This window comes from Acipenser ruthenus, chromosome 51 (assembly GCF_902713425.1).
Source record: "Acipenser ruthenus chromosome 51, fAciRut3.2 maternal haplotype, whole genome shotgun sequence".
Lineage (NCBI taxonomy): Eukaryota > Metazoa > Chordata > Actinopteri > Acipenseriformes > Acipenseridae > Acipenser > Acipenser ruthenus.
Genome location: NC_081239.1, coordinates 960,836 through 984,452, shown reverse-complemented (window position 1 = coordinate 984,452; position 23,617 = coordinate 960,836). Strand labels below are relative to the sequence as shown.

General features: G+C 38.8%; 1 protein-coding gene across 17 annotated transcripts in view; it reads right to left on the bottom strand.

Moving 5' to 3' along the window:
• Window positions 1-23,617, bottom strand: part of LOC117398528 (neurexin-2-like) — a 420,078-nt gene that overhangs the window by 316,695 nt on the left and 79,766 nt on the right. For 16 of the 17 annotated variants that reach the window (XM_059015985.1, XM_059015996.1, XM_059015998.1 and 13 more), the window contains exon 4: window positions 8,847-8,876. The exons of the other annotated variant lie outside the window; for it this stretch is intronic. In XM_059015985.1, the coding sequence (XP_058871968.1) occupies window positions 8,847-8,876 (30 nt within the window). The remainder of the gene's footprint in view (window positions 1-8,846; window positions 8,877-23,617) is intronic. 17 annotated transcript variants of the gene reach the window in all.

Genomic DNA, 23,617 nt, shown 5'->3' with positions numbered 1-23,617 from the left:
CAACTCAACCAACCCAGGATGCAGAGGAAGAAGGAACTGATAAAGTGAGGTACATTGTTCTCCCAGAACATTAGGTAGCCGATCATTATCTGATTTCTGTTCATAATTAGGTGCGACATCATTGTGCTTCAACGATAATGTTTAATCTATATGTGTGTAACTTTTTAATACTAGAATCAATAAATGGAAACTTACCAACACAGAAATTGGTACTGTGCACACTAATTTGCAGACGTCTAATTAATTTGGTTCCTTACAAATTATGTTCATGTTTTTTTTCAATTATGTCTCAGTCCTAAAACGCTAGGTGATGCAAAACTTTTGGCCATAGCTGTAGATCTATTTGATTTAAGTAAATAAAATAATCTTTAGTATTTTGACAGCTTTGTGAGTTGGGACAAATATTAAAATGTATTTAAGTTGATTTTCAAAGTCTTCTACATCAAAGAGTAAATTACCTTCCTCAAAGGGATAAAAAATGCCTGTTCAAAGCTAGAAATAAAGAGCTCTTAATTAATGTAATTGTAATTACTAAAGCATAAATCATACCTGTGTTGTACTTCTGTTTGCTAAACAGCTCTCAAATGTGCAATATTGAAAGAAACACATGTTATAACACACACGTATTTTCATTATAAAACATGATATCTGTAAAGAAAGTTCTCAGTTTCTATGCCTTATTCTCTGGGTATCTGTTGTACTTCCTGAGTCATTTCACCTCAGCGGTGTTTTCAGGGGCATGTTATTGGCTGAAAGCCTGTCAGTCATTTGGGGAAGCAGCTGATTGGTTAATGCCAGGAAAGAAGCTACCAAATGGGGTGGGGATAATTTCACCCTCCAGCGCAACACTAACTGAAAGCATGGCTGGCAAACATAGATTTCTTTAATCAGATGCACTACCTAAATACAAGTGCACTGTAACACGTATTTGGGCATTTGAGACTTAAAAATGAATGATTGTGTTTCTGCAATCACTTGAAATATTCAGGTTAACATGCAAGCACGTTGCAAGGTGTTTGGGGGATTACTTTGAGATGAAGTAGTCATATCTTGGGTTTAATTAGTCATATGCATGAGGCTGCAGGCTTAGAACTAAATAAGTATTTACTAAACCCTGTATAAGTTGCAAGCCAGGCTGTTTGGTATAATATGTATCTTATCAGTAAGTGTAAATAGCCTACACCATCCATTGACAATAAAACACTACTTTTATATGAAAATGGCTTTATATTTAAAGTTGATACAGCCAACTTTCCAATGTTTTGGTATGTTTAATATACCTTTGTCAAGGGAAAGTGTGTTTGAAAACAAACAGTGGAGCTACTTATAGGCTTTGATGCCATGATAACTACACTCTGTTGAAATCTATTAATGTGGTTGTGATGTAATTCACTACATAGTTATTATTATTATTATTATTATTTATTTCTTAGCAGACGCCCTTATCCAGGGCGACTTACAATCGTAAGCAAATACATTTCAAGTGTTACAATACAAGTAATACAATAAGAGCAAGAAATACAATAGCTTTTGTTCAAGCAAAGTACAAGTGTGACAAACCACAATTCAATAATACAGCAGATAATAGTGATAGTTACATCAGGATATGATTAAATAGTGATAGTTACATCAGGATGTGATTAAATACAAAGTACTACAGGTTAAACACTTGGCAGATTACAGTATTCTGAAGTACAGGATTAAATGCAGTAAAATAGGGGGCAGATAAGAGCAAAATAAAGCACATATACATGAAGGGTGATAGTGTCCCATGATACAAACAGAGGAGTTCTACAGGTGCTCTTTGAGTTCTACAGGTGCTAGTTAATGATGTAGTGATCCACTGTTCCTTTCTATTTAAACCTTCAGGCATCGTGCTATTGAGTCTATTTATCCTTATATTTTCCTTTATTCTTCTGTATTGTATATTATCTACTTGTAATTCTTTTAAACTATAAATTATATATAAGTCATGCTCCTATCTCTTCATCAACTCTTTATTAAACTTTACCTACCATTTACCTAAACCCCAAAAAGCAGGTAAATCAAACTGTGAGTTTCACAGGAAGTTGATGGAGCTTGGCAAGGTGCATTGTGGAAGTTGTAGTTTTTTTCCCAGTTTTTTTTTTTTAAGCCACTTGGGTATGCATAGCAATACTGGCATATTGTTTGAAGGGCCAACTTATTAAACTTGAAGGCAAAGATAGCTACAGTAATTACTAGAGAGGAGCTGACGTACCTAAAAAGGGATGCTGAATAAGTTAGAAATTAATCATTAATTACATTTTGCAGGTTGTAAATCATTTCTTTGCAGTGATAAATAAAAACAGGGCTATCCATGTTTAATAGTTTTCTTTAAAGAAAGAACTTCAGGTGAAACTTATTTGATTATTGGAAGCATTATTTCAGCATGAAATCATCATAGGAGACACAGTGGTTGGAATTGATCTCCAAAAGAGGACCAGAGTCAAGCAAAGCATGGGGCAAGATGAAACATTTTTCCATTAAAGCGGTTTTATAAAGCTTACCTGTTTTGCACTCCCATTAGCTACACAAGGCTCAAATGTGCAGTTTTGAAAGAAACACATGTTATGGCAAACGTATTATTTTAAAACACAATAGCTGGCACTACACCACGTTAAAGAAAGTTCTCAGTTTCCATGCACTGATCTCTGTTACACTTACACTTGCTAGGTTACGTCAGCAGTGTCTTCAGGGTCATGTTAGTGGCTGAAAGCATGTCAGTCAATAGGGGGAAAGAGGCCATAGAAGAGGCGGGGACAAACCAAGGAAGTGCAACACTATCTGAAAGCATGGCTAGCAAACAGATTTCTTCAACCAGATGTTTTAAAATAAGAATGCATGTTAACTGGAACATTTCTTTCAAGACTGCACATTTGAGATCTATATATCACATGCACAACATGCAAGACTACTGGCATAACTTTGTTATAACTTTAAAGTAGTTTTTTTTTTTAAAGTAGCGTGTCTCTTTCTTATTCAATATTTGAATGCAAACATGTCAGATACCTCAAGGCTGGAAGTCATGCATACTTAGGATACAAAGCATTTCTCATCTCACAGTATATTCAATTTTTAAGACGATCTCCGTCTTCCAAACCACACCCCCAAAAAAATTCAAAAATAGCACTTCTGCCAAATCAAAAAGACACACGGTGATTGGTAAACATTAAACACGCTTTAGTGTTCACAGAAATGCAGGTATTTTCCAAAAACAGGGGATGGGTTTTGAAAATATCACCCTTACATTTGGATGACAGTAAGCCAAGCACAGTGATGGATGAAGCATGCTGGATGCCAAACTGAAACATGTCTTTAAACCTTTTACCTTTGGAGTCCTGTGATTTTAGTGGGAGCTCTACATAAGAAAGCAATGCTGTCCTTTTAAACATCTGGCTGAATGTGTTGTGTGCCTCTGGTGTAGGGGATATAGTGGAGGAGGTTGTACCGACATAGGTGGCATATGTTTTCCATGTATCTGTTGAAACGCTTATCCAATTGTCATGAAACTTAGTATTAATATTATTTAGCAGAAGTTATTGTCAGATCGTGGCGGTATACTGTAGGGTCTGTCTGTCTGTCTGAACATCCCTCCGTCTGTACTTCACATATGATTTCCATGTAGCTTTGTAATATATTATGCATTGTAATGAAAATGTTTTAAAATCTCTAAGATAACTATTTTAATATATTACAAGGGTATTTATTAAGGGAATTAATTTTAGTTCTATTTATTAGCCTGACAACAGTATTGGAATTTTGGTAGCTGCTGTATTTATAATTATAATAAAGTATATAGGATTTTGGTTTACATGAACTAATCTATTAATCTTGTTGTATTTATTGTAATATGTTGGTTGTATACTTCTTTTTTCTTTGGTTTCTTATGAGCCCAGGGACTCCCGATGTAAATTAGCTTATAGCTAAGTCTGGGGTGCAATGCATCCTGTGACTTGTTATAAATGTTAAAAATTGTATACTGTCCCTGTTAAATAAAACATTTTAAAAAAATTGTGATCAGCATTTCATTGCCATTTATTATCCGTTACTATTCTGCGCATTCAGCACTGCTGTTACAGATCATGATCATCGACTGCATCGTCTTACTGATGCTTCTCATTTTGAATTCACAGTTGTGGCACTGGATGTATATTACTGGCATGCTTCTTGTTGTTACAGACGTCATCTCAAGGGGTTTGGTCAAGAACTTAATATAAATAAAATCAAATAGTGTTTGTTTAACTTTAGACCTGCGTTGCATGTTCTGTGCATGGTATGGCACATACAACACATCCTGGAATTCATTCATTCTTTACAGTGCTTGATTTTACAGAGGCGATTTCTACATTTATTTGATATATTATTATATTTGATATTATAATCTAAAAAATCAGATCTTAACACTGCCACTTCATCGCTCAGTTTTTCAGTTTAAACTTTTGAATGTTTTTTTTTTTCCTTTTCACTGGTTATAGAGAGGGTTTGAAGTTTGTTTTTTAAAAACGGTTTAACCTCAAGAAATATGTTTATTAAACAAATGAAAGCGATAAAAATAACGGGTGCAAATAATTAATTGAGTATTCTGGGGGGAAAGTGTGTGTGTGTGTGGGGGGGGGGTGGGGGGGTGTTCTGTATAGGCAGACAACCCACAGTATTGTATTGAAGGTAAGCCATAGTTTTTTATTTTTTATTTTTACATTTTTTTGTATATATATTTATTTTTTTTAAATAAATTTAGCATGCACAATTATTTCCCCCCTGATTTCTCCCCAATCTGGAACGTCCAATCATTTTTTCTCCTCACCGCAGCAATTCCCCCACACAGCTCAGGAGAACGGAAAGTGAATGAGCCAGCTTCCTCTTTTACAGGTTTAAACACCTAGAAAGCAGCTACAACAAACTCATTTTGCCCCAAATCAGCTTCAAGTCTGATGTCGCTGTCTGTGTTTCCCAAGTCCTCTAGACCACGCATAATTCAAGAAGAGAATTTACTTCTCCCCATTATCTTCCAGTGCAAGCTTTTAGACATTGCTTATGCGACTGCTTTGCATGCAAATGACATGGCAGGACACGCATATCAGAGTCCTGAGGGAGCAAGTCCTCCTAGAAATTAACAACAGGGCAGAGGATCAGTCTGTTAGGCAGACAACTGGCGGTATCATTGGATGCAGCTTTTTTCTCTTCATACAAAGCTATGAGGCAGAGAGAGGACCCACAAGGGCATAACGAGGTTAGTACTGGGGAAAGAGGATCAGGATTCAAGAACCTGGAAATCTTCCCTTGCTAGTAACTATGGACAGCGATCCAGATAAGGTTTTGGTCCATTGATTCATTTACTCTCCATTTTAGACACTACTGGTCTGGCCAAAAGTTTTTCATCACCTAGAATTTTAAGATTGAGATATAATTAAAAAGACGAACCATACAAACATAATTTAGATCTTTTATTTAACGTCATGTAATCGACGAAAAATCGCAAGAGGTCTACCGGAAGCCATAAAAGTTTGATTTCGAAATGTTACATTTTTTCAATTTTTGTCAGTTTTTCATTAAGTATATTGAGAAAACAACAAAGCAGTACGTAATTCAAGATGTTAACGTAACATTATTCAGCAGGTTTTCTTCGACTTTACGAATCAAAATTAGTTCATTCTAAAGGGTGATTCAAAACTTTTCGGCCACAGCTGTATGTGAGAAAAATGCAACATTACTTTGAAGTCATGAGTATTTTCAATAAATACTAACTTATGGGGTATAAATGGTTAATAAAGTATTTATTAGAGGACCTTATAAAGGATCAATAATGGCGCCTAGAAGGTGCTTTATAAATATTTATAAAATGTTTGTTCATAGTTTATATACTATATATTCATCATCTATAAAGGATTAATAAAGTGTTTATTATTGCTACAGTAAATTCCTTAATTTATTGATCTTATTTGTAGGCGATCAGGATTTGAAATTGTAGACTGCAAAATTTTTAATAGCTTTATTCTGTTCAAGATTGTCAAAAAGTTCTACTAGACATTCAATTCTCTGCTGTCTAAATAAGCTCAAACAACATACTGCTGTACAGTCTAGCTATCCTGGACACCTGTAGTTTGAATTGACCTGTAATCTGAATCACGCTGCCCTGTCAAAATGCCTGCTGACAGTAGCAGTGGAGTTATCTTGCCTATACTACTAGAGTGCTCTGCAGTGTGGAGAGTGGAGTTCTCTTTCCTATACTACTAGAGCGCTCTGCAGTGTTGAGAATGGAGTTCTCTTTCCTATACTACAAGAGCGCTCTGCAGTGTTGAGAGTGGAGTTCTCTTTCCTATACTACTAGAGCGCTCTGCAGTGTTGAGTGGAGTTCTCTTTCCTATACTACTAGAGCGCTCTGCAGTGTTGAGAGTAGAGTTCTCTTTCCTATACTACTAGAGCGCTCTGCAGGTTACAGCACTGGGGAAATCACCCTGGATTGATTTAACCACCTATCTGTAGTTATCCTAGGATTACCTCTAAAATGTGGTTGAGGAAACAAGTAGCTATGAAGTAATTACAGAAGTTGTCTTGTTTGAGAGATCGGTCTAAAATCAAAATCAAGTGGAGCTTATTATTTTCATTCTCTTGCTGTAACAACTAACTATCGAGGGAGAGGAGTATGTGGTCTGGTGGTTTTAAATGTAATTGAAAATACAAGATTCTTTCTGGGTTGGATAATGGCCAATTTATGGCATACGAACATTTACTTAGCATCGCCCCTACCTCGTTTTTTTCCCCCTTTTTTCCCAGAGCAATAATACCTATTTTACGTTCATTTAAATGTCTAATTTCTTATTTCCCTGCAGCTTTTTGATCCACACATAGCAGTTGCTATGAATGTTTATCTATACCGGAAACATGCAATGCATTATGGGCATATACAGAATTGTGAATAGGTTGATCAGTTTAGCCCACAAGTTGTTAAGTTTTGTAAAATTAACCCTGTAATGCCCAACCATTTTGAACTGAGAAAAGCTACTTTATTTATGGAACTAGATTCTGTTTCTTGCACAAAACACTTTTCTGTCTGGCAACACATAATGCATTACATATGAAAAATTCTGGCTTGTGAGGCTAGAGTAAAGAAAAAATAATATAGAAGGGTGGCTAAGCGTTGTATCATGTGATACAAAAATGGGCATTGCATGGTTAATAGAACACATCTGAGCTTGTTACTCATACACACTGTGGCTAATCAAGTTCGCAGTAAAACCTGGAATTGGCGAAACTGCTATGCAATAGGAGTCTTAGTTCCATCCCTGCAATAACAATGCTGGTTATCATCACAGGGATGGACTCCCGTTGCACAGCAGTTTGATCCTTTCCTGGTTTTACTATGAGTTTAATGCAATGTCATTTTGTTGTTACATATCTTTGGTAAAACTATAAGAAACTGAATCAAGCAGATGGGCATTTCAGCTTATCACTTATCATTTTACCTTCGAACGGAGCGTTTTGAAGTTATTCAAGGTAATTAATGACCTTTGGCTAAGGGGAGAATGGTCACCCAATATCAAATGCTAAGCGGCATTCGTCATTTAGATTCCAAACCAGTCGCTTTCCCTAGCGAACTTAATTACAGGATGTTAAGCCTGACCTCTATCCAATTCCCAAGCACTGATGGACTTTCCAGGAGAAGAATGCCTTGGGGTCTGGCACTGTTAACCTTTCAGCTGATGGAAAATATTGTAGGTAATGAGAAAATCTGGCAATTAACTGAGCAATATTTACTTTTGATTCAATGACAAAATAATTGCAGATGAGTGTTCTTGTCTTTTGAAACTCGTATTAGCTTTACCCAACGAGGAACTGGCCATGTCAATTTACATTCATCTCGCTATTTTAGTGTGTTTTCATTTTGCTTGGTCTCCATACTGAATTATTATCTGCCTTCTCTAAATCTACCCTTTTATAATCCTTGAGCTTGTTTAGGAGTATCTTGCTTTTGAATAATATAATTTTCTCAGCGCATTCATTTTGATAAACTTTCTGCTATTATTATTATTTATTTCTTAGCAGACGCCCTTATCCAGGGCGACTTACAATTGTTACAATATATCACATTATACATTCTTTCACATTATACAGATATCACATTATTTTTACATGCAATTCCCCATTTATACAGTTGGTTTTTTACTGGAGCAATCTAGGTAAAGTACCTTGCTTAAGGGTACAGCAGCAGTGTCCCCCACCTGGGATTGAACCCACGACCTTCCGGTCAAGAGTCCAGAGCCCTCACCACTACTCCACACTGTTGCTATTCCATTAGTTTTTAGGAAACTTCACTAAATAACTATATAACAGCCTTAGTAATAAACATTTCAATAAGAATCTTATTGACAGATTCCATATTCAGGACAATTCCTGATTCCCTAAACCTTCTAAAATTTGTAGCGAGTTTAAAAAGCATACTTGATACAGGTCTTTGTCCTTTGTTGTGTGGATTTGAAGCACTTCAAAGCATGCTGTTAGTTACTTTAAAATTCCCTTCTCATGGGTTGTATATATTTGTAATGCTATTAAGAATCTTTTAAACCGTTAATAAATGATTGATTGTGTGTGGTTGGTAGTGGGGTTTTGGGGTATTCCAGAGGTTGTCCGATAACTGCTAGTGGGATCCCAGAGATAAAAAAGGTTAGTAGAGACATGTTTAGAAAATAGTGATGACACAACTTGATGCAGACAGTGGAATAGGACGCAGAAGCACAACGATAAAGCGTGAAGCAGTTTTTTTTTAAAAGAATAAAATGAAAGAGGGAGGGAGGGAAGGAAGGCTTTTGAAAAAAATTAACCCATACCTTGGCTGTTTAACATCAGGTGCGCCAGACCTTGAAAGGGAAAAAAACAAAAACAAAAAACAAAAAAAGAAAGAAAGAAAGAAAGAAAGAAAGTCATAAAAAACGCACGGGAAAGAACGAAAGCATTGTCACAACGTTGGAACTGCAATTTGTGACAGACATCCCGGAGCAGACATGGATGTCGGTTTGAAAAAAGAACTTAAAGAAAACATAAAAAGGAAAACATTTCTCGAAGTGGGGTGTGGGGGGGGGGGGAGGAGTTAGGAACAAAAAAAGCATTTCATCGACGCAACCTCAAAGTTGCTCACACAAATGCTTTTTTTCCCAAAAAACCAATGGAACACACACACACACAACTGTTTGCAAAGAGGTTTGAAAAATCAGAATCGCTCTTTTGCCTGTTTCTTAAAAGAAAAGGACAGAGTCAACAAAACAGAGCAGTAGAAGAAGAAAATTTCCAACTGTGCAGAATTTTTTCAAGCCATTTTGCACCATTTTTTTTGATGTTACAAAACAACCCTTAAATTCCCATCAATTCCAGTGAATCTTCCCTAACATGTATTGCACAGGAAATGTACCAGAAATGCTCTGTACGAAACATATTACAGGTGGATTTGATTTTTTAATGGAATTCTAGGGGGGGTTTTTTTTAGAATAAAACTTTATTAATGAGTTTAGGAGTATACATAAATACAATACAGGAGTAAAACATAGCAAGTACAATTTAGATAAGGATTTAATCTACAACAACAGCAAAACAAGTTTCTGCTCAAACAGCCAACTTCTCAATGTTTCGGTATGTTTAACATAGGGACAGTGTGTTTGAAAACAAACATTGGAGGTATATATATATATATATATATATATATATATATATATATATATATATATATATATATATATAATGCATATTTCAAATAAATAACATGTTTTTTCAACAAATAAAAGTTGGCATTCTATGAAAAGGCCTTTTCTATTCATGCTGAGTGGATTTCTCGCATACAGACGACAAGAGAAAGAAATACACTCACTGAACGCTCAGAAACGTATCAACTCATTAAATCTAAATAAAGACCAGCTGATGACATTTCGCTTACAAAGAGCACATACTCTGTTTATATAGCATATGTTATGGTTTAAACATTTAGCATGTGAGTTGAACACTCACGGTAAGATTGTACAGTGAGTGAAGTTGGGGCTAATAGGTTTCAATGGTGTGTCTGTATCGATCTTTATAGATACTTCAATGTTAAGAGCTTGCATGGAGTTACTGCATTGAAATCAGGTCAGAGGAAAAGCAATGCTAGGTGATGGAAGACAGGCCTACGTGTGAAGCTTCTAAGAGTTTGAGTTCTTGTAATGGAAATAAAGAGCTACTTTGTAGCTCCCAGAATGAATATTTTCGATGTTAACTGCTTTTCTTCATGACTGGAATAGCAGCATTGAAATGGGTGCAAAATTTTACTGAAGCCTATGATACAATAGCATTAAAAAATCAAATCTGAGATCTGTGAGTTAATGGCAATATATATTAGGTGAGATTCACTGGAATTATGTATGTTAGCTCTATGTATAGTTGATCCCATTATCAGTCCAGTATATTACCCTGAAGAAAAGCCTAGCCAACAATAGAACATCACAGCAATACCAGCAAAGGCAACAGATAGGATAAAGACACAAGTCCTAACCCTGTATTCTGCTTCTAATACCATGGACTGGGTTACCAGCAGGATTGATTGGTCCGTGCCTTTGTGACATCATAAGTATATGCACTGCAGTATCATTTATCCCATTGTAGTTTCCTTTGAGCTACCATCACCCCTTCATCCAGAACCACAGCCATTGAAGAGCAGTGAGTGCTTGCCTATATTTTGTGTTACTATATGTAGTTTTTGTAACATTTTTTTTATCAAAGACCTTGAAAAACTGCCATGCCATTTCTTAATAATATATATATATATATATATATATATATATATATATATATATATATATATATATATATATATATATATATATATATATATATATACATTTTCTACATTCCCCTTCCCATTCGGAGTGGTTCTGTGACTCCCATATGTAGTTATTATCATTTAAATATCTGCCTATAAAACTGCTTTCATCTTGCCTGGAGAATCCTAATTGACTGGACAGCCTTTTTCATTCCATGCAGATCACGTGACAATGTGACTTTTCAACTAGCCCCACCTACTCTGCATTTACTGAGACTGAGAGGGTAGACGAGGCTGATAGAGTTGAAAGTTTCCTTGTGATTTGAATGGAATGCGGAAGGCTGTTCAGAACCCGGCGTTTAGAATTCTCCAGACAAGCTCCAAACCAGGAAAAGACAGATTTAGTAAAACTGAGAACTCAATATTGCATCAACAGAACCCAGAAACACTCCAAATGATTGAAACACAATAAAATCGCTCTATTGTCACATCCTTACTTGTTCCATGTGTATCACACAGTCTGATGCACATCACGAGGAGGAAACAGACAATTTGGATGACCAGCTCCAACCTGTCAGTAAAGTTGAAACCTAGTTCCGTGCTCCTTGTTGCAAAATTAAGAAAGTTAGCATCATTTTTATTTGTGGGACACACGTGTCCCTTGTACCTCAAAAGGGTCAAGGTCATTTTTCTACCTGGAAATCTATCTTTAAACAATACCATCTTTCAATATAGATCACGTCTCAAAGACAACTTCTCAAAGATTGGTGTTGTTCTAAGCAGCAAAGAACAGCAGTAGAATGTGGCAATAGACCGATTCATTTCTTCAAATATAATATCCCATTTTCATTCATTTTCACTTACTTTACATAATAACCTGCAAGTTTCCATTAAATATCAAACAACCATTAACACATACTGAAATACATTTATTAATATATTAGTAAGCTAACAGTTACAATAAAACGCTACCTATTTGAAAATGTTCTTATTAAAATAATAGCTTATAAATTAGGATAAGAAATTACTTTATAAATAATAAAGTATGCAGACTGTTTCAATACAAATCCCGCAGCAAAGCTCTTTTCGTGAATAGGAACTTAATTGTATTTGGTGATTTATTGAACATGCTGCTTATGGCCCCACCTCCTCTGTAGCCAAGCATAGGATAATATACATTAGCATAACATAACATAGCATAGTAGATCTTAGTACAGTGCAATATTACATAGTACACTGTGGAATAGAGAAGCTACAATAATGCGCTGCAGTTGGATTTTAATCAAAACAGTCTGAAATCCCTTAACTGAGAGAATTTAAAAATACCTGTGAAAAGATATTTAAGAAACATGTAGTCTGTTCAACGTTAAGAGACAGTTCATTGCATTTAATAACCCAGCAATACATAGCCGGTACCCTTTTACATACTGATTCAGCATTAGCAGAAGTTGGATTGGTTTCATTCAAATCATGCTTTCAGTTCACTAAAGAGCATTAATCACTTTGAAACCGACATGGCCCTAGACCACTGTACGCACTCACATGTGGGTCAGTTAATACTGAAAAGACTATACCTGAATATACTGCAAACCACATTGAAGTCTAATCCGGTATCACTATCCTCTTGGGAAATTATTGAGCTCTTGTGTACAGAATCAAACAATACCGGTAATATAACACATCCATCACTCAACCTCAATAGTATTGTTATTGCAAACATTAATACAACACTCCCAAATGCTAATTATCATACAGACTCAAGTAAAAAGCCATCAGTTGTTTTCACACCAAAACTAAAATCAAGAGATCACACATGCTTTCATAAAAGCTGTGCAATCTTAAAAAACAGAAATGTTGGGTGGACATGGAGACTGAACTGCTCCCTCACCCCCAAAGAGAAAGGGTGCTCCCTCCAGTCCAGGGTAGGCTTGAGACATGGAGACTGGACTGCTCCCTCCCTCCCTCACCCCCCTAAGAGAAAGGGTGCTCCCTCCAGTCCAAGGTAGGCTTGGTGTATAGAGACTGAACTGCTCCCTCACCCCCTAAGAGAAAGGGTGCTCCCTCTAGTTCAGGGCAGGCTTGAGACATGGAGACTGAACTGCTCCCTCACCCCCAAAGAGAAAGGGTGCTCCCTCCAGTCCAGGGCAGGCTTGAGACATGGAGACTGGACTGCTCCCTCCCTCCCTTCCTCATCCCCCTAAGAGAAAGGGTGCTCCCTCCAGTCCAGGGCAGGCTTGAGACATGGAGACTGGACTGCTCCCTCCCTCCCTCACCCCCCTAAGAGAAAGGGTGCTCCCTCCAGTCCAAGGTAGGCTTGGTGTATAGAGACTGAACTGCTCCCTCACCCCCTAAGAGAAAGGGTGCTCCCTCTAGTTCAGGGCAGGCTTGAGACATGGAGACTGAACTGCTCCCTCACCCCCAAAGAGAAAGGATGCTCCCTCCAGTCCAGGGCAGGCATGAGGCATAAAGAACTGAACTTCTCTTGCTTAGATAAAATGGCAGCAAAACTACAAGACCATAATTTCACCCTCGCTTTCTTGTTTCACAACCAGAAACACATTTAAATCTGTTGTTGAAGTCAAAAAGAATATATTACACCATGTGTTCAAAAAAACAAAATCAGAAGCCGTGAAAATAGCAAAAGGCACAAATAACTTAGAACCAACCAATGAATTACACTTCTGTCAAAAATACTGATCAAGCCTGAACCTTACTGAGCTTTCTGTATAAAGCACACATTTCTGATGATTTCCTGAAATGCAGGGTTTTCTCTTAGAATATATTAACAATTTGAGGCTGTGTGTTTGTAAAACGCTTTCAACATATTTTAATATGATGTTGTAAAAGTGGCACTGTTACCGTGGGAACACAAACGTGATATCTGCATGCCAGACAAAATGTCCAGAATGCACCTGGTGTGCTAGATCTTAGAGTAAATAGCGGGGTTTCTGAAAATATAGCGTTACACATCCCCACGTGTTTAAACAAACTTACCTGTCATTTTTCTTTTCATTGTTAACATCGTGACAACTTTTTACACTTACAATTTTAAAGTCTGTTTCAAAGCTCTTTTCAAAATGTCTGCTCTAGTGCACTGATAGTGTCAAGATTATTGCCCACATTGTCAAACAGGTAACACAGCAACAACGATCCATGATGTGGTACGGAACAGAAAAGATAGAGCACTTGTTATCTTTTTTTTTTCGTTTTTTTAATCGCTCTTCCTGCAGTGATTTAGAGGACAGATCTCAAACCCCAGTGCACTAGAGCGGACATTTCAAAAGTTATACGTGTAAAAAGTTGTCAGGATGTTAATAATGAAAAGAAAAATGACAGGTAAGCTGTTTAAACAGTTGTAGCAGCACGTGGGGAAGGGTAACGTTATATTTTTCGGAACCCCGCTACTTACTCTCTAAAAACCTGCAGTGCGGGAATGGTTAAAAAAAATGGTCTTTTAAATAAAGCGTGTTAAAGTTTCATGAGTCATAAATATGCAGGCTTTGTTCCAGAGGTTAACTTGTCACTGCTTGTCAGAAATGCAACGCGCTCTCCTGGGCTTTACTAATGAGAGACGCTTTCCATCTCCCACTGCAGTCTTGCAATACATCACAGAACGCAAACAGCCCAGGGAGGCAAGGTGGCACAGTGGGTTAGTGTGCTAGCCTCTTACTTCTCTATAGTCCTGTGAATCACATACAGCTAGAGCCAAAAGTTGTGCATCACCTTGTGGAATTAAACACATTTTGCTTCATAAAGTCGATTAAGACTGCTGAATAATGTTACATTATCATATTGAATTAGAAACCGCTTTGTAGTTTTCTCATATACTGTCAGAAATTTTAAAATGTGACATTTCGAAATCTAACATGAAATACCGTCCTATCTATTATGGCTTCTGGTCGACTTTGGTGGTATAATTTTGTGGTTTCTTAGATAACATGATGTTAAATAACAATTATGTTTGTATAGTTTTTGTTTTTTAAATGAATGTTGCAGTCCTACAATTCTAGGTGATGCAAAACTTTTGGCCATAGCTGTACAGTGCAATACACTGGTACACATTACTGTAGGCAGATGAATTTGTTAGGCAAATTGCACCCCCGATAGATCAAGTAAATTTGACATTGCCCTGAACTAGAGATACGAATTAGATGAGAGCGGTAGGAGAATCACAATTGCAAATTCCAGAAATATCTAACAGAATAAAAGAGCTTGCATGTAAAGTAGTTTTGAGTCAAGGAGGCTGAACTGCTCTATCATCCCCCTATAGGGTTCTCTCTCCTGTCCAGGCCAGGGCAGAGCAGGCTTGATGCATGGACTGAACTGCACCCTCACCCTCTAAGAGAAAGGGTGCTCCCTCCAGTCCAGGGCAGGCTTGAGGCATGGAGACTGAACTGCTCCCTCACCCTCTAAGAGAAAGGGTGCTCCCTCCAGTCCAGGGCAAGCTTGATGCATGGACTGAAATGCTCCCTCACCCTCTAAGAGAAAGGGCACTCCCTCCTGTCCAGGGCAGGCTTGATGCATGGACTGAACTGCTCCCTCACCCTCTAAGAGAAAGGGTGCTCCCTCCAGTCCAGGGCATGGCTTGAGGCATGGAGACTGAACTGCCCCCTACCCCTAAGAGAAAGGGTGCTCCCTCCAGTCCAGGGCAGGGTTGAGGCATGGACTGAACTGCTCCCTCACCCCTAAGAGAAAGGTTGCTCCCTCCAGTCCAGGGCAGGCTTGAGGCATGGACTGAACTGCTCCCTCACCCCTAAGAGAAAGGGTGCTCCCTCCAGTCCAGGGCAGGCTTGATGCATGGAGACTGAAGTGCTCTTCACATCCGAGGAGCACAGTTAACAGCAATATTCCAGTTTTAGTCAGTGAAATGATGAAGTATCATCAGCATTAATGGTTTTAGAGTGCTGGTGGGTGTAAATTGCATTGTTGATATAGATGCAGCTCACCTCTCAGTGATTTAGGTGGTGTTGACGCAGGCTGAGAAAGTCTTTCTTTCTTTGACAATCACATTGCATCTTTTCAGCACTCAGACTAATTTGTATGGGTTACACGACGCCGCTAGTCTAGATAGTTTCTCTAACGGGATCTTTAAGAAATAGAACACGGCAATAAGACTGTAACGATCTCAAGGCAACAGGGAACTGACTTCCAGTAAAATATTTAAAGTGACGGCAGCTAACACAATAAATCTAGAAATCCTACCTGCCCTGTACTTCCATTAGCTGCAGGGGCCTCAAGTGTGCAGTTTTGAAAGAAACACACATTATAGCCCAGGTTTCATTTTAAAATATCTGGTACCACATTCGGTATGGACATTTCTTTTAACCTAATGTTGAAGCGATTCTTTTCAAATTGCACATGCGAGACCTGTGTAGCTGATGGGAGCTCCAAAGAGGTATATAATGAAATGGCTGTGCGCTACAATCACTTTTTACATATGCATTCAATATTACAAACGTTTAGTTTGCTAGTGCTTGAGAGTTCAAAGGGTATGGTTTAACCTTTTGAGTGCCAAGGCAAGAACAGCAATTTTAGATTGACTTCAATCAAGTCCCTACCTAAATGAAAAGAAAATCCAGCCCCCTCAATCTTCACATTCCTTTAAGATCTGGGATTGGTCTGGTGGCTCTTTGCTGGACTCTCTGCAGGGCCAGCATATCATTTTGGTGCTGTGGTGACCAGAACTGAACAGCCTTCTACCAGTGTGTTATACATCCTCCTCATAACCCATCACAGCCGGCTAAATAACCAAGCATTCTGTTTGCCTTTTCCATTGCTTCAGTGGCTGGTCTATGCACAGAACTCAATAGTTCCGTATAGCACAGTCAGTCTTTTTACACCAGTTGCAGACGCAGCTATATAAATATATACCATTGCCAAAAATATAGGGCTGCTCTCTGGGGAGTTTAGCAGTGAATTCTAATTGTGTGTTTTACAGAAGTATCCTCTGTGGATTCACCAGGAATCTCTTATGAATCTCTGGATTGAAATATTTGGCAGGGATGGGGTTAAATCTGTTGGCAAGGATGGGGTTAAATCTGTCCCTGCCAGCAATCACAGGTGTGGCCATTCCCCAGGATCAGGTCTGGTCAGTACTGTGACAAAATGTTGATGGCTAATTTACTGTCTATTTCATGGGGGCACATATTGTCTTTCAGTTGAGATATCAAATTAACTCAGGCAGGTTTGGAGAAAAAACTCAATATTATTATTTATTTCTTAGCAGACACCGTTATCCAGGGCAACTTACAATTGTTACAAGATATCACATTATTTTTACATACAATTACCCATTTATACAGTTGGGTTTTTACTGGAGCAATCTAGGTAACGTACTTTGCTCAAGGGTACAGCAGCAGTGTCCCCCACCTGGGATTGAACCCACGACCCTCTGATCAAGAATCCAGAGCCCTAACCACTACTCTACACTGCTGCAGTACAATATTTTTGAATTGAAAGTAATGGTCTCTAGAGGAATCATCACTTTTTGACCACGACTGTAGCTTTTTTTTTGAATGGCTCAGGATGTAAATATAGCCTTCATCCATGTATTATATATGTGTGTGTGCGTGTGTGTTTAAAAAAACCTGGCACACCCCAGGCAACTTTGCAGACCACTGGCTTAGAAAGACATAATACAGCAACACAGTGTCTGTTTGATACTGATATGGATAACCAGCAGCGCCTGTGTGTCCAAACCACAGATATGTCAAAACATCAAACCACTAACTCTTGTACATTTTTTCAATGGAAAACCTCAGTCCACTGCAGCTGCCCTTGTGCTCCCATTGCCTCTACGTACAGCCCCCTGACACTGCTACTGCGCTGAACTGCATGAGCTTTTCATCCAACGTAGGTCTGATTTGCTGTACACCGCATACCTCAATTGGCATGCACCGTCTGGCGCTGATAAAACGCAACTGACAGTGTGATTAATAACAGTGTGCCAGCTACCGCTATACATGTATATATGTAATTAAAAGAAAGAAAGAAAAAAAGAATGAATCAGTGGCTCACATCTGGAACGGGTTCGGCATTAGATAAGTGAGAGAGGGAGGCAAGAGTGGCATTAACTAAATCACAAACGCAGATGTGGCTGCATACGTTTCACACACAAAATGGCAGCAACAGGATACCATAATGCACGCCCTTTCATGCAGGTAGGTATATATTATTATTAATAATTTCTCAGCAGACACCCTTATCCAGGGCGACTTACAATTGCTACAAGATATCACATTATTTTTACATACAATTACCCATTTATACAGATGGGTTTTTACTGGAGCAATCTAGGTACCTTGCTCAAGGGTACAGCAGCAGTGTCCCCCCACCTGGGATTGAACCCACGACCCTCCGGTCAAGAGTCCAGAGCCCTAACCACTACTCCACACTGCTGCAGAACCAACCACCTTTTCTCTTACAGTCAAAAGAAACTAGGATCCTTAAGATGTGTGAAATAATCACTGGGTATTAGCCAACAGATAGAACAACAGGCATCTGATCACATTGACTATACAACAACCGCACACTGCTCTCCCGTTGTTTTCTATGGAGGTCAGTCATTCTGTTGTTCCTCAATAATGAAACAGCAAATAAAGCATGGTCAAGCTGATGCTTGTTCTAAAACCACTGGCTGCTGAAAAACTCTAACTCTTTCCTCGGACTGCAAGGATTATTTCAGACAAATAAATTAAGTTCCATTATTAACTCATAGCACACCCAAGCAATGCCATTATCCCTTAATTACACACTCTTTGGTAAAGAATGTCTATCCCAAGACGGAATACAAATCCTAATCTGACCTCATAACATGCTAGCATTTTGAAGGTTGTATCAAATAAACACACATTATCTTAAAACATGTATTTGGATTTTGAATGATATTTTTGGGGTAGTAGCTACTAATGAACTAAAAGACAAGGGTCTAAAAGATTTTGGCTGCAAGAGACAGACAAAATGAAATATTTACTATGGAAGTTGTTTCGCCTTTAATGGAACTGCCATAGGGGCTATATTTGCAGAAATAAACTTGTACACTTTGTGTTTCCATGTCTATCATATCCTATGGAGACCCACTTGTGCAGGTCAGCATTTTAAGGTAATTTTTCCTATTGCGCATCCATTTTTCAATGTCAGCGCCAGAGATTCAATTACGTTTTCTACTTGCGACAGTATAAAAGCTTTATTTATTATTCCATAGATAGCAATTAGTTTAAATAGCGCAACATGTCTTTTTGGTACGCTGTTCTATAGTGAGAACAACTGAAAGGGTCAACTGATTTTTAGGATATTTAAAGTTTGAGGTTGTTCTAAATCTAGAATACGGGTTAATTCACTGGACGATAAAACAAATGTATTTAATTCTAAGGGTTAGCATTTTGTTCAAAATGTTTGTCATTAGTTCAAGTCACTTTGTCATGAATTCGCCATTTCTTCCTTAGTTTGCCTTACACATCACAATCTAATCAGACTAAATACAGGAATTGATTACCCTGCCAAACAGCCTGATAACAAGTGCAATGTATTTTTAAGATCTGATACCAATACATGATACAGGGTAGTGTAACCGACTATACCACACTAAAGATAATAACATATTCTAATGTCTTTCTCTATTACACTGTTTCCCTGAATCCGAAGGCTTTAACAGTAAATTAAATTATTAGTTTTGTATTTTCATTATTAGATTGATAACATCAACTGTATTGATCACAATGTCATTGTCCTGTCTTCGGCATTGACATTTCTTCCTTAGTTTGACTTACACATTACAATCTAATCAGACTAAATACAAGAATTGATTACCCTGCCAAACAGCCTGATAAACAAAGCAAGGTTGAATAAAGTTGGCAGATTAGTCTGTCTGCATCCTGACTTTAATTGCCTCCCCAATCATATTAACGAACATGGTCCGTACTAAGTAATTGATGCATAATTACTCATTAATTAACGACCAACATACCAATGGTTTTGAACAATTAATTCACTCTTGCGTCTGCTGTGAGCTGTATGGTGTTCTACGAAGACTTTGTCACGCACAATTATTTCCTGCAGATGGTTAAATGAAATAGGAAGTTATATTTGAATTAAAATCAGGTTTACTGTACTGACTTGATCCCTCACCCCTAAGAGAAAGGTGCTCCCTCCAGTCCAGGGCAGGCTTGGGGCATGGAGACTGAACTGCTCCCTCACCCCTAACAGAAAGGGTGCTCCCTCCAGTCCAGGGCAGGCTTGAGGCATGGAGACTGAACTGCTCCCTCACCCCTAAGAGAAAAGGTGCTCCCTCCAGTCCATGGCAGGCTTGAGGCATGGAGACTGAACTGCTCCCTCCAATTCATATAGCACAGAACCACTGCATTGCCATTGTAGTGCTCCTACCTGTGTGACCACTGAATATAATCTGGTAAGGCTTTTGTAATGAAGAAGCTTTTTATTGAATGCACCTTTTGCTAAATCCTTTCAAACAGATTACTGTGCTACTGTATACTGTGGTACAAGCACACCAAAGTGCCTTAAAACATCATGAACTGCCAACAAATGCCTAGAAAACATTAAAATGTTACGCCAATACATTATACAGGATAGTGTTTCCGACTACGCCACCCCAAAGGAAGACTATAATATGCTCTTGTTTTTCTCTCACACTGAAGCTCAAGGCAAATTGGCTGATGCTACATGGATTGCCATGTGTCCGGAGCAATCTTTTACATGTTCTGATCTGACCTTCTCCAAACACAGTTGACTGGTCTTCACATGTGCCCCTGTGCAAAAGCAAAAGCAAATAGCTTGCTTCATGCCACAGCGTGTAATAAAACAAAGGCCTTCTCATCAATATCTCAGCTCTCATGCAGAACTTCAAATAAAGCCTGCAGCACTTTGAAAGTGCTGTGCCACTCAACAGGGAGTGAGAATCCGACAGTCTTCCTGGGGTCTTAGTAATTCAAGGAAAATCCCAGGCATTTTTCACCAATTGATTTCCACTGTTGTTCCTGAACATAGTTTTTAAACAGACCGATTTTTGTAAAGTTTGGTTTCGTCTATAAAGACACACAATTTGCATGCACAAGTTAAATCCTGACAGTGTCAATTGTCCATATTGCAGTTACTCAAATATTGTATATTTACAGGACTGTGCTTTGACTGTGAGTTCAGAATCAAAGAACAGAAACACACAGTATTTGTGTAATTGCAAAACAAACCCTATGTGGCTACTCTTCAATTTACTGCCATCGTGTTTGCTCCGTCACATTGAAGTGATAAGGTAGAATGGAAAGGGTTTTAGAAAAATGCATTGCCTTCTTATCCAAATGTCATGTTATTTGAGATCTCATTCTGGTTATGTTTCTGTTCTTTCATCTTGCTTATTTTCGCAAGTTTGGAAAGGTTCAGAGCACACAAACCTAGCTGCTGAAAATCATTTCAACTATAGTTCAGTATTCTAAAGGGTAGAGAACAAGACTTATTTAATTATCAGTTTCACCTTCCACACCATAGCTGCTGGCAATTGTGATTTTAACGGGATGTATTTGTGTCTGGTGTTTTTTTTCTGTTGATTTATTTAAATATTCAACCACAAAGGGAACATTAATAAAAAAAACAACAGATTTTCAAGAGTGCTCTTTGAGAGGGGCTCCCGAGTGGTGCATCCAATAAAGGCACTCCGCGTGGAGTGCAGGATGCGTCCTATAGCCTGTAGATCGCAGGTTCGAATCCAGGTTATGTCACAGCCGACTGTGACCGGGGGTTCCTAGGGAAGGATTAGGTCGGCAGGGGAATCCACGGTTCACCGCACACTAGCGACCCCTGTGGCTGACAGGGCGCCTGCGGGTCTGCAGTGGAGCCATTCAGATCTGTGTTGTCCTCCAGCACTACAGGTCTGGTGGTTTCACTGTAGAGCCGCAGTGTGAAAAATGATGGATTGGCAGGAATACGTTTCAGAGGACGCGTGTTTCAGCCTCCGTTCCCTGAGTCGCTGGGGGGTTGTAATAATTGGACATTCCAAATTGGGAAGAATACTGAGGTAAAAACCATTAGCAACGACTAAATTTTTTTTTTTTTAAAGTGCTTTTCGAGACTCAATACTACTTAAATATAATACAATTACAGTCTGTTTTCCTTAAAATAACGGCTGCTAATCCATAAAGAATTCTGTCTGAATATCACAAGAATAACATCTAAACATGTTCTGCACTCTCTCTGAGTTCATTTTGAATTCAGCCCCTGTTAATTCGTGTGGATTTCATTACTCATATTGTAATGAAATTTTGTAACAAATGAAAATTGGTAACAAATAATGTTGAGCATATGCTGATCACATGTATAAAACGTGCCTAATTAAAACGGTCTGACATTTTCACACATGAGTGTTTCTATATCACCAATTACTGAAATTGAAATTCTCAGACCCACAGGTGTTTTCATGCAGGTAGGTATATAAAGGATATAAATGACAAATCTCGAGGTGTTGTAATAAATTTGCACACCACTGTAAGCATCAATCAAGTGCTTAAAAGCAGAAACAAGAAAATAATTGAAAATGACACGTGGGTAAAACGCTTTGTACCTTATAAAAGCTTCCTGCATATGCACCGAGATTAGAAAAACAGAAATATTTGACATAAGATTATGGAATAAAATAGCTTAAAATCTAATCTTCTGGTTAGTAGTTCTGCCTCGCTAACCTTTGAAATCCGTTTTTCCATTTCTCAAAAGTGCTCATAATTACACAAAATTGAATAAATAGCTCAGTGTAAAGCGTCAAATCAACCGAGGGAAGATTAAAAAGTTGATCTGGAGAAAATTAAATGCCACTGAACCTTGTAAACAAATATTTCAACAATGTTGAACACAGTATACCAGGCATGGAGGTTACTCTTCTGTGAACGAACAGCAAAGTGCATTAAAAATATATTTCACGTGCAATAGCTTCGGAAAAAGGAGGCGCAGGCCCTTAGCACAAAGCCTCGAAATGAAATAATTTGCATTGCCATTTAAATCACGAAACAGACTTCACATTAGCACAGAACTATGATGGCATTTCAGATGGAAAACAGTGGAGGTGAAATGTATCTGTGCTTTGAATTTAGTAATTGCAGTAATTCTAACAGGGCTAATTTCCATTGAAAAAAACGGTTCTTCATTATAAGAAGGGTTCGTTGTAGTGAAGTAAGACTGTACTTTTAAATTAACCCAATGTTGCTGTTCTTTTTTAGTGATTCGAAACGTAATTTTAATAATTTAGGTCAGATTAATCATTGTCCAAACTTTTCTCGAGGAAGTGGGACCCTACCCCCCCTCACTCACCTACCCCCCCTCACTCACCTCCCCCTACCCCCCTCACTCACCTCCCCCCTTCCCCCTCACTCACCTCCCCCTTCCCCCCTCACTCACCTCCCCCCTCCCCACTCACTCACCTCCCCCCTCCCCACTCACTCACCTACCCCCCTCCCCCCTCACTCACCTCCCCCTTCCCCCCTCACTCACCTCCCCCTCCCCACTCACTCACCTCCCCCCTCCCCACTCACTCACCTCCCCCTTCCCCCCTCACTCACCTCCCCCCTCCCCACTCACTCACCTCCCCCCTCCCCCCTCACTCACCTCCCCCCTTCCCCCTCACTCACCTCCCCCTTCCCCCCTCACTCACCTCCCCCTTCCCCCTCACTCACCTCCCCCTTCCCCCCTCACTCACCTCCCCCTTCCCCTCTCACTCACCTCCCCCTTCCCCCCTCACTCACCTCCCCCTTCCCCCCTCACTCACCTCCCCCTCCCCACTCACTCACCCCCCCTTCCCCCCTCACTCACCTCCCCCTTCCC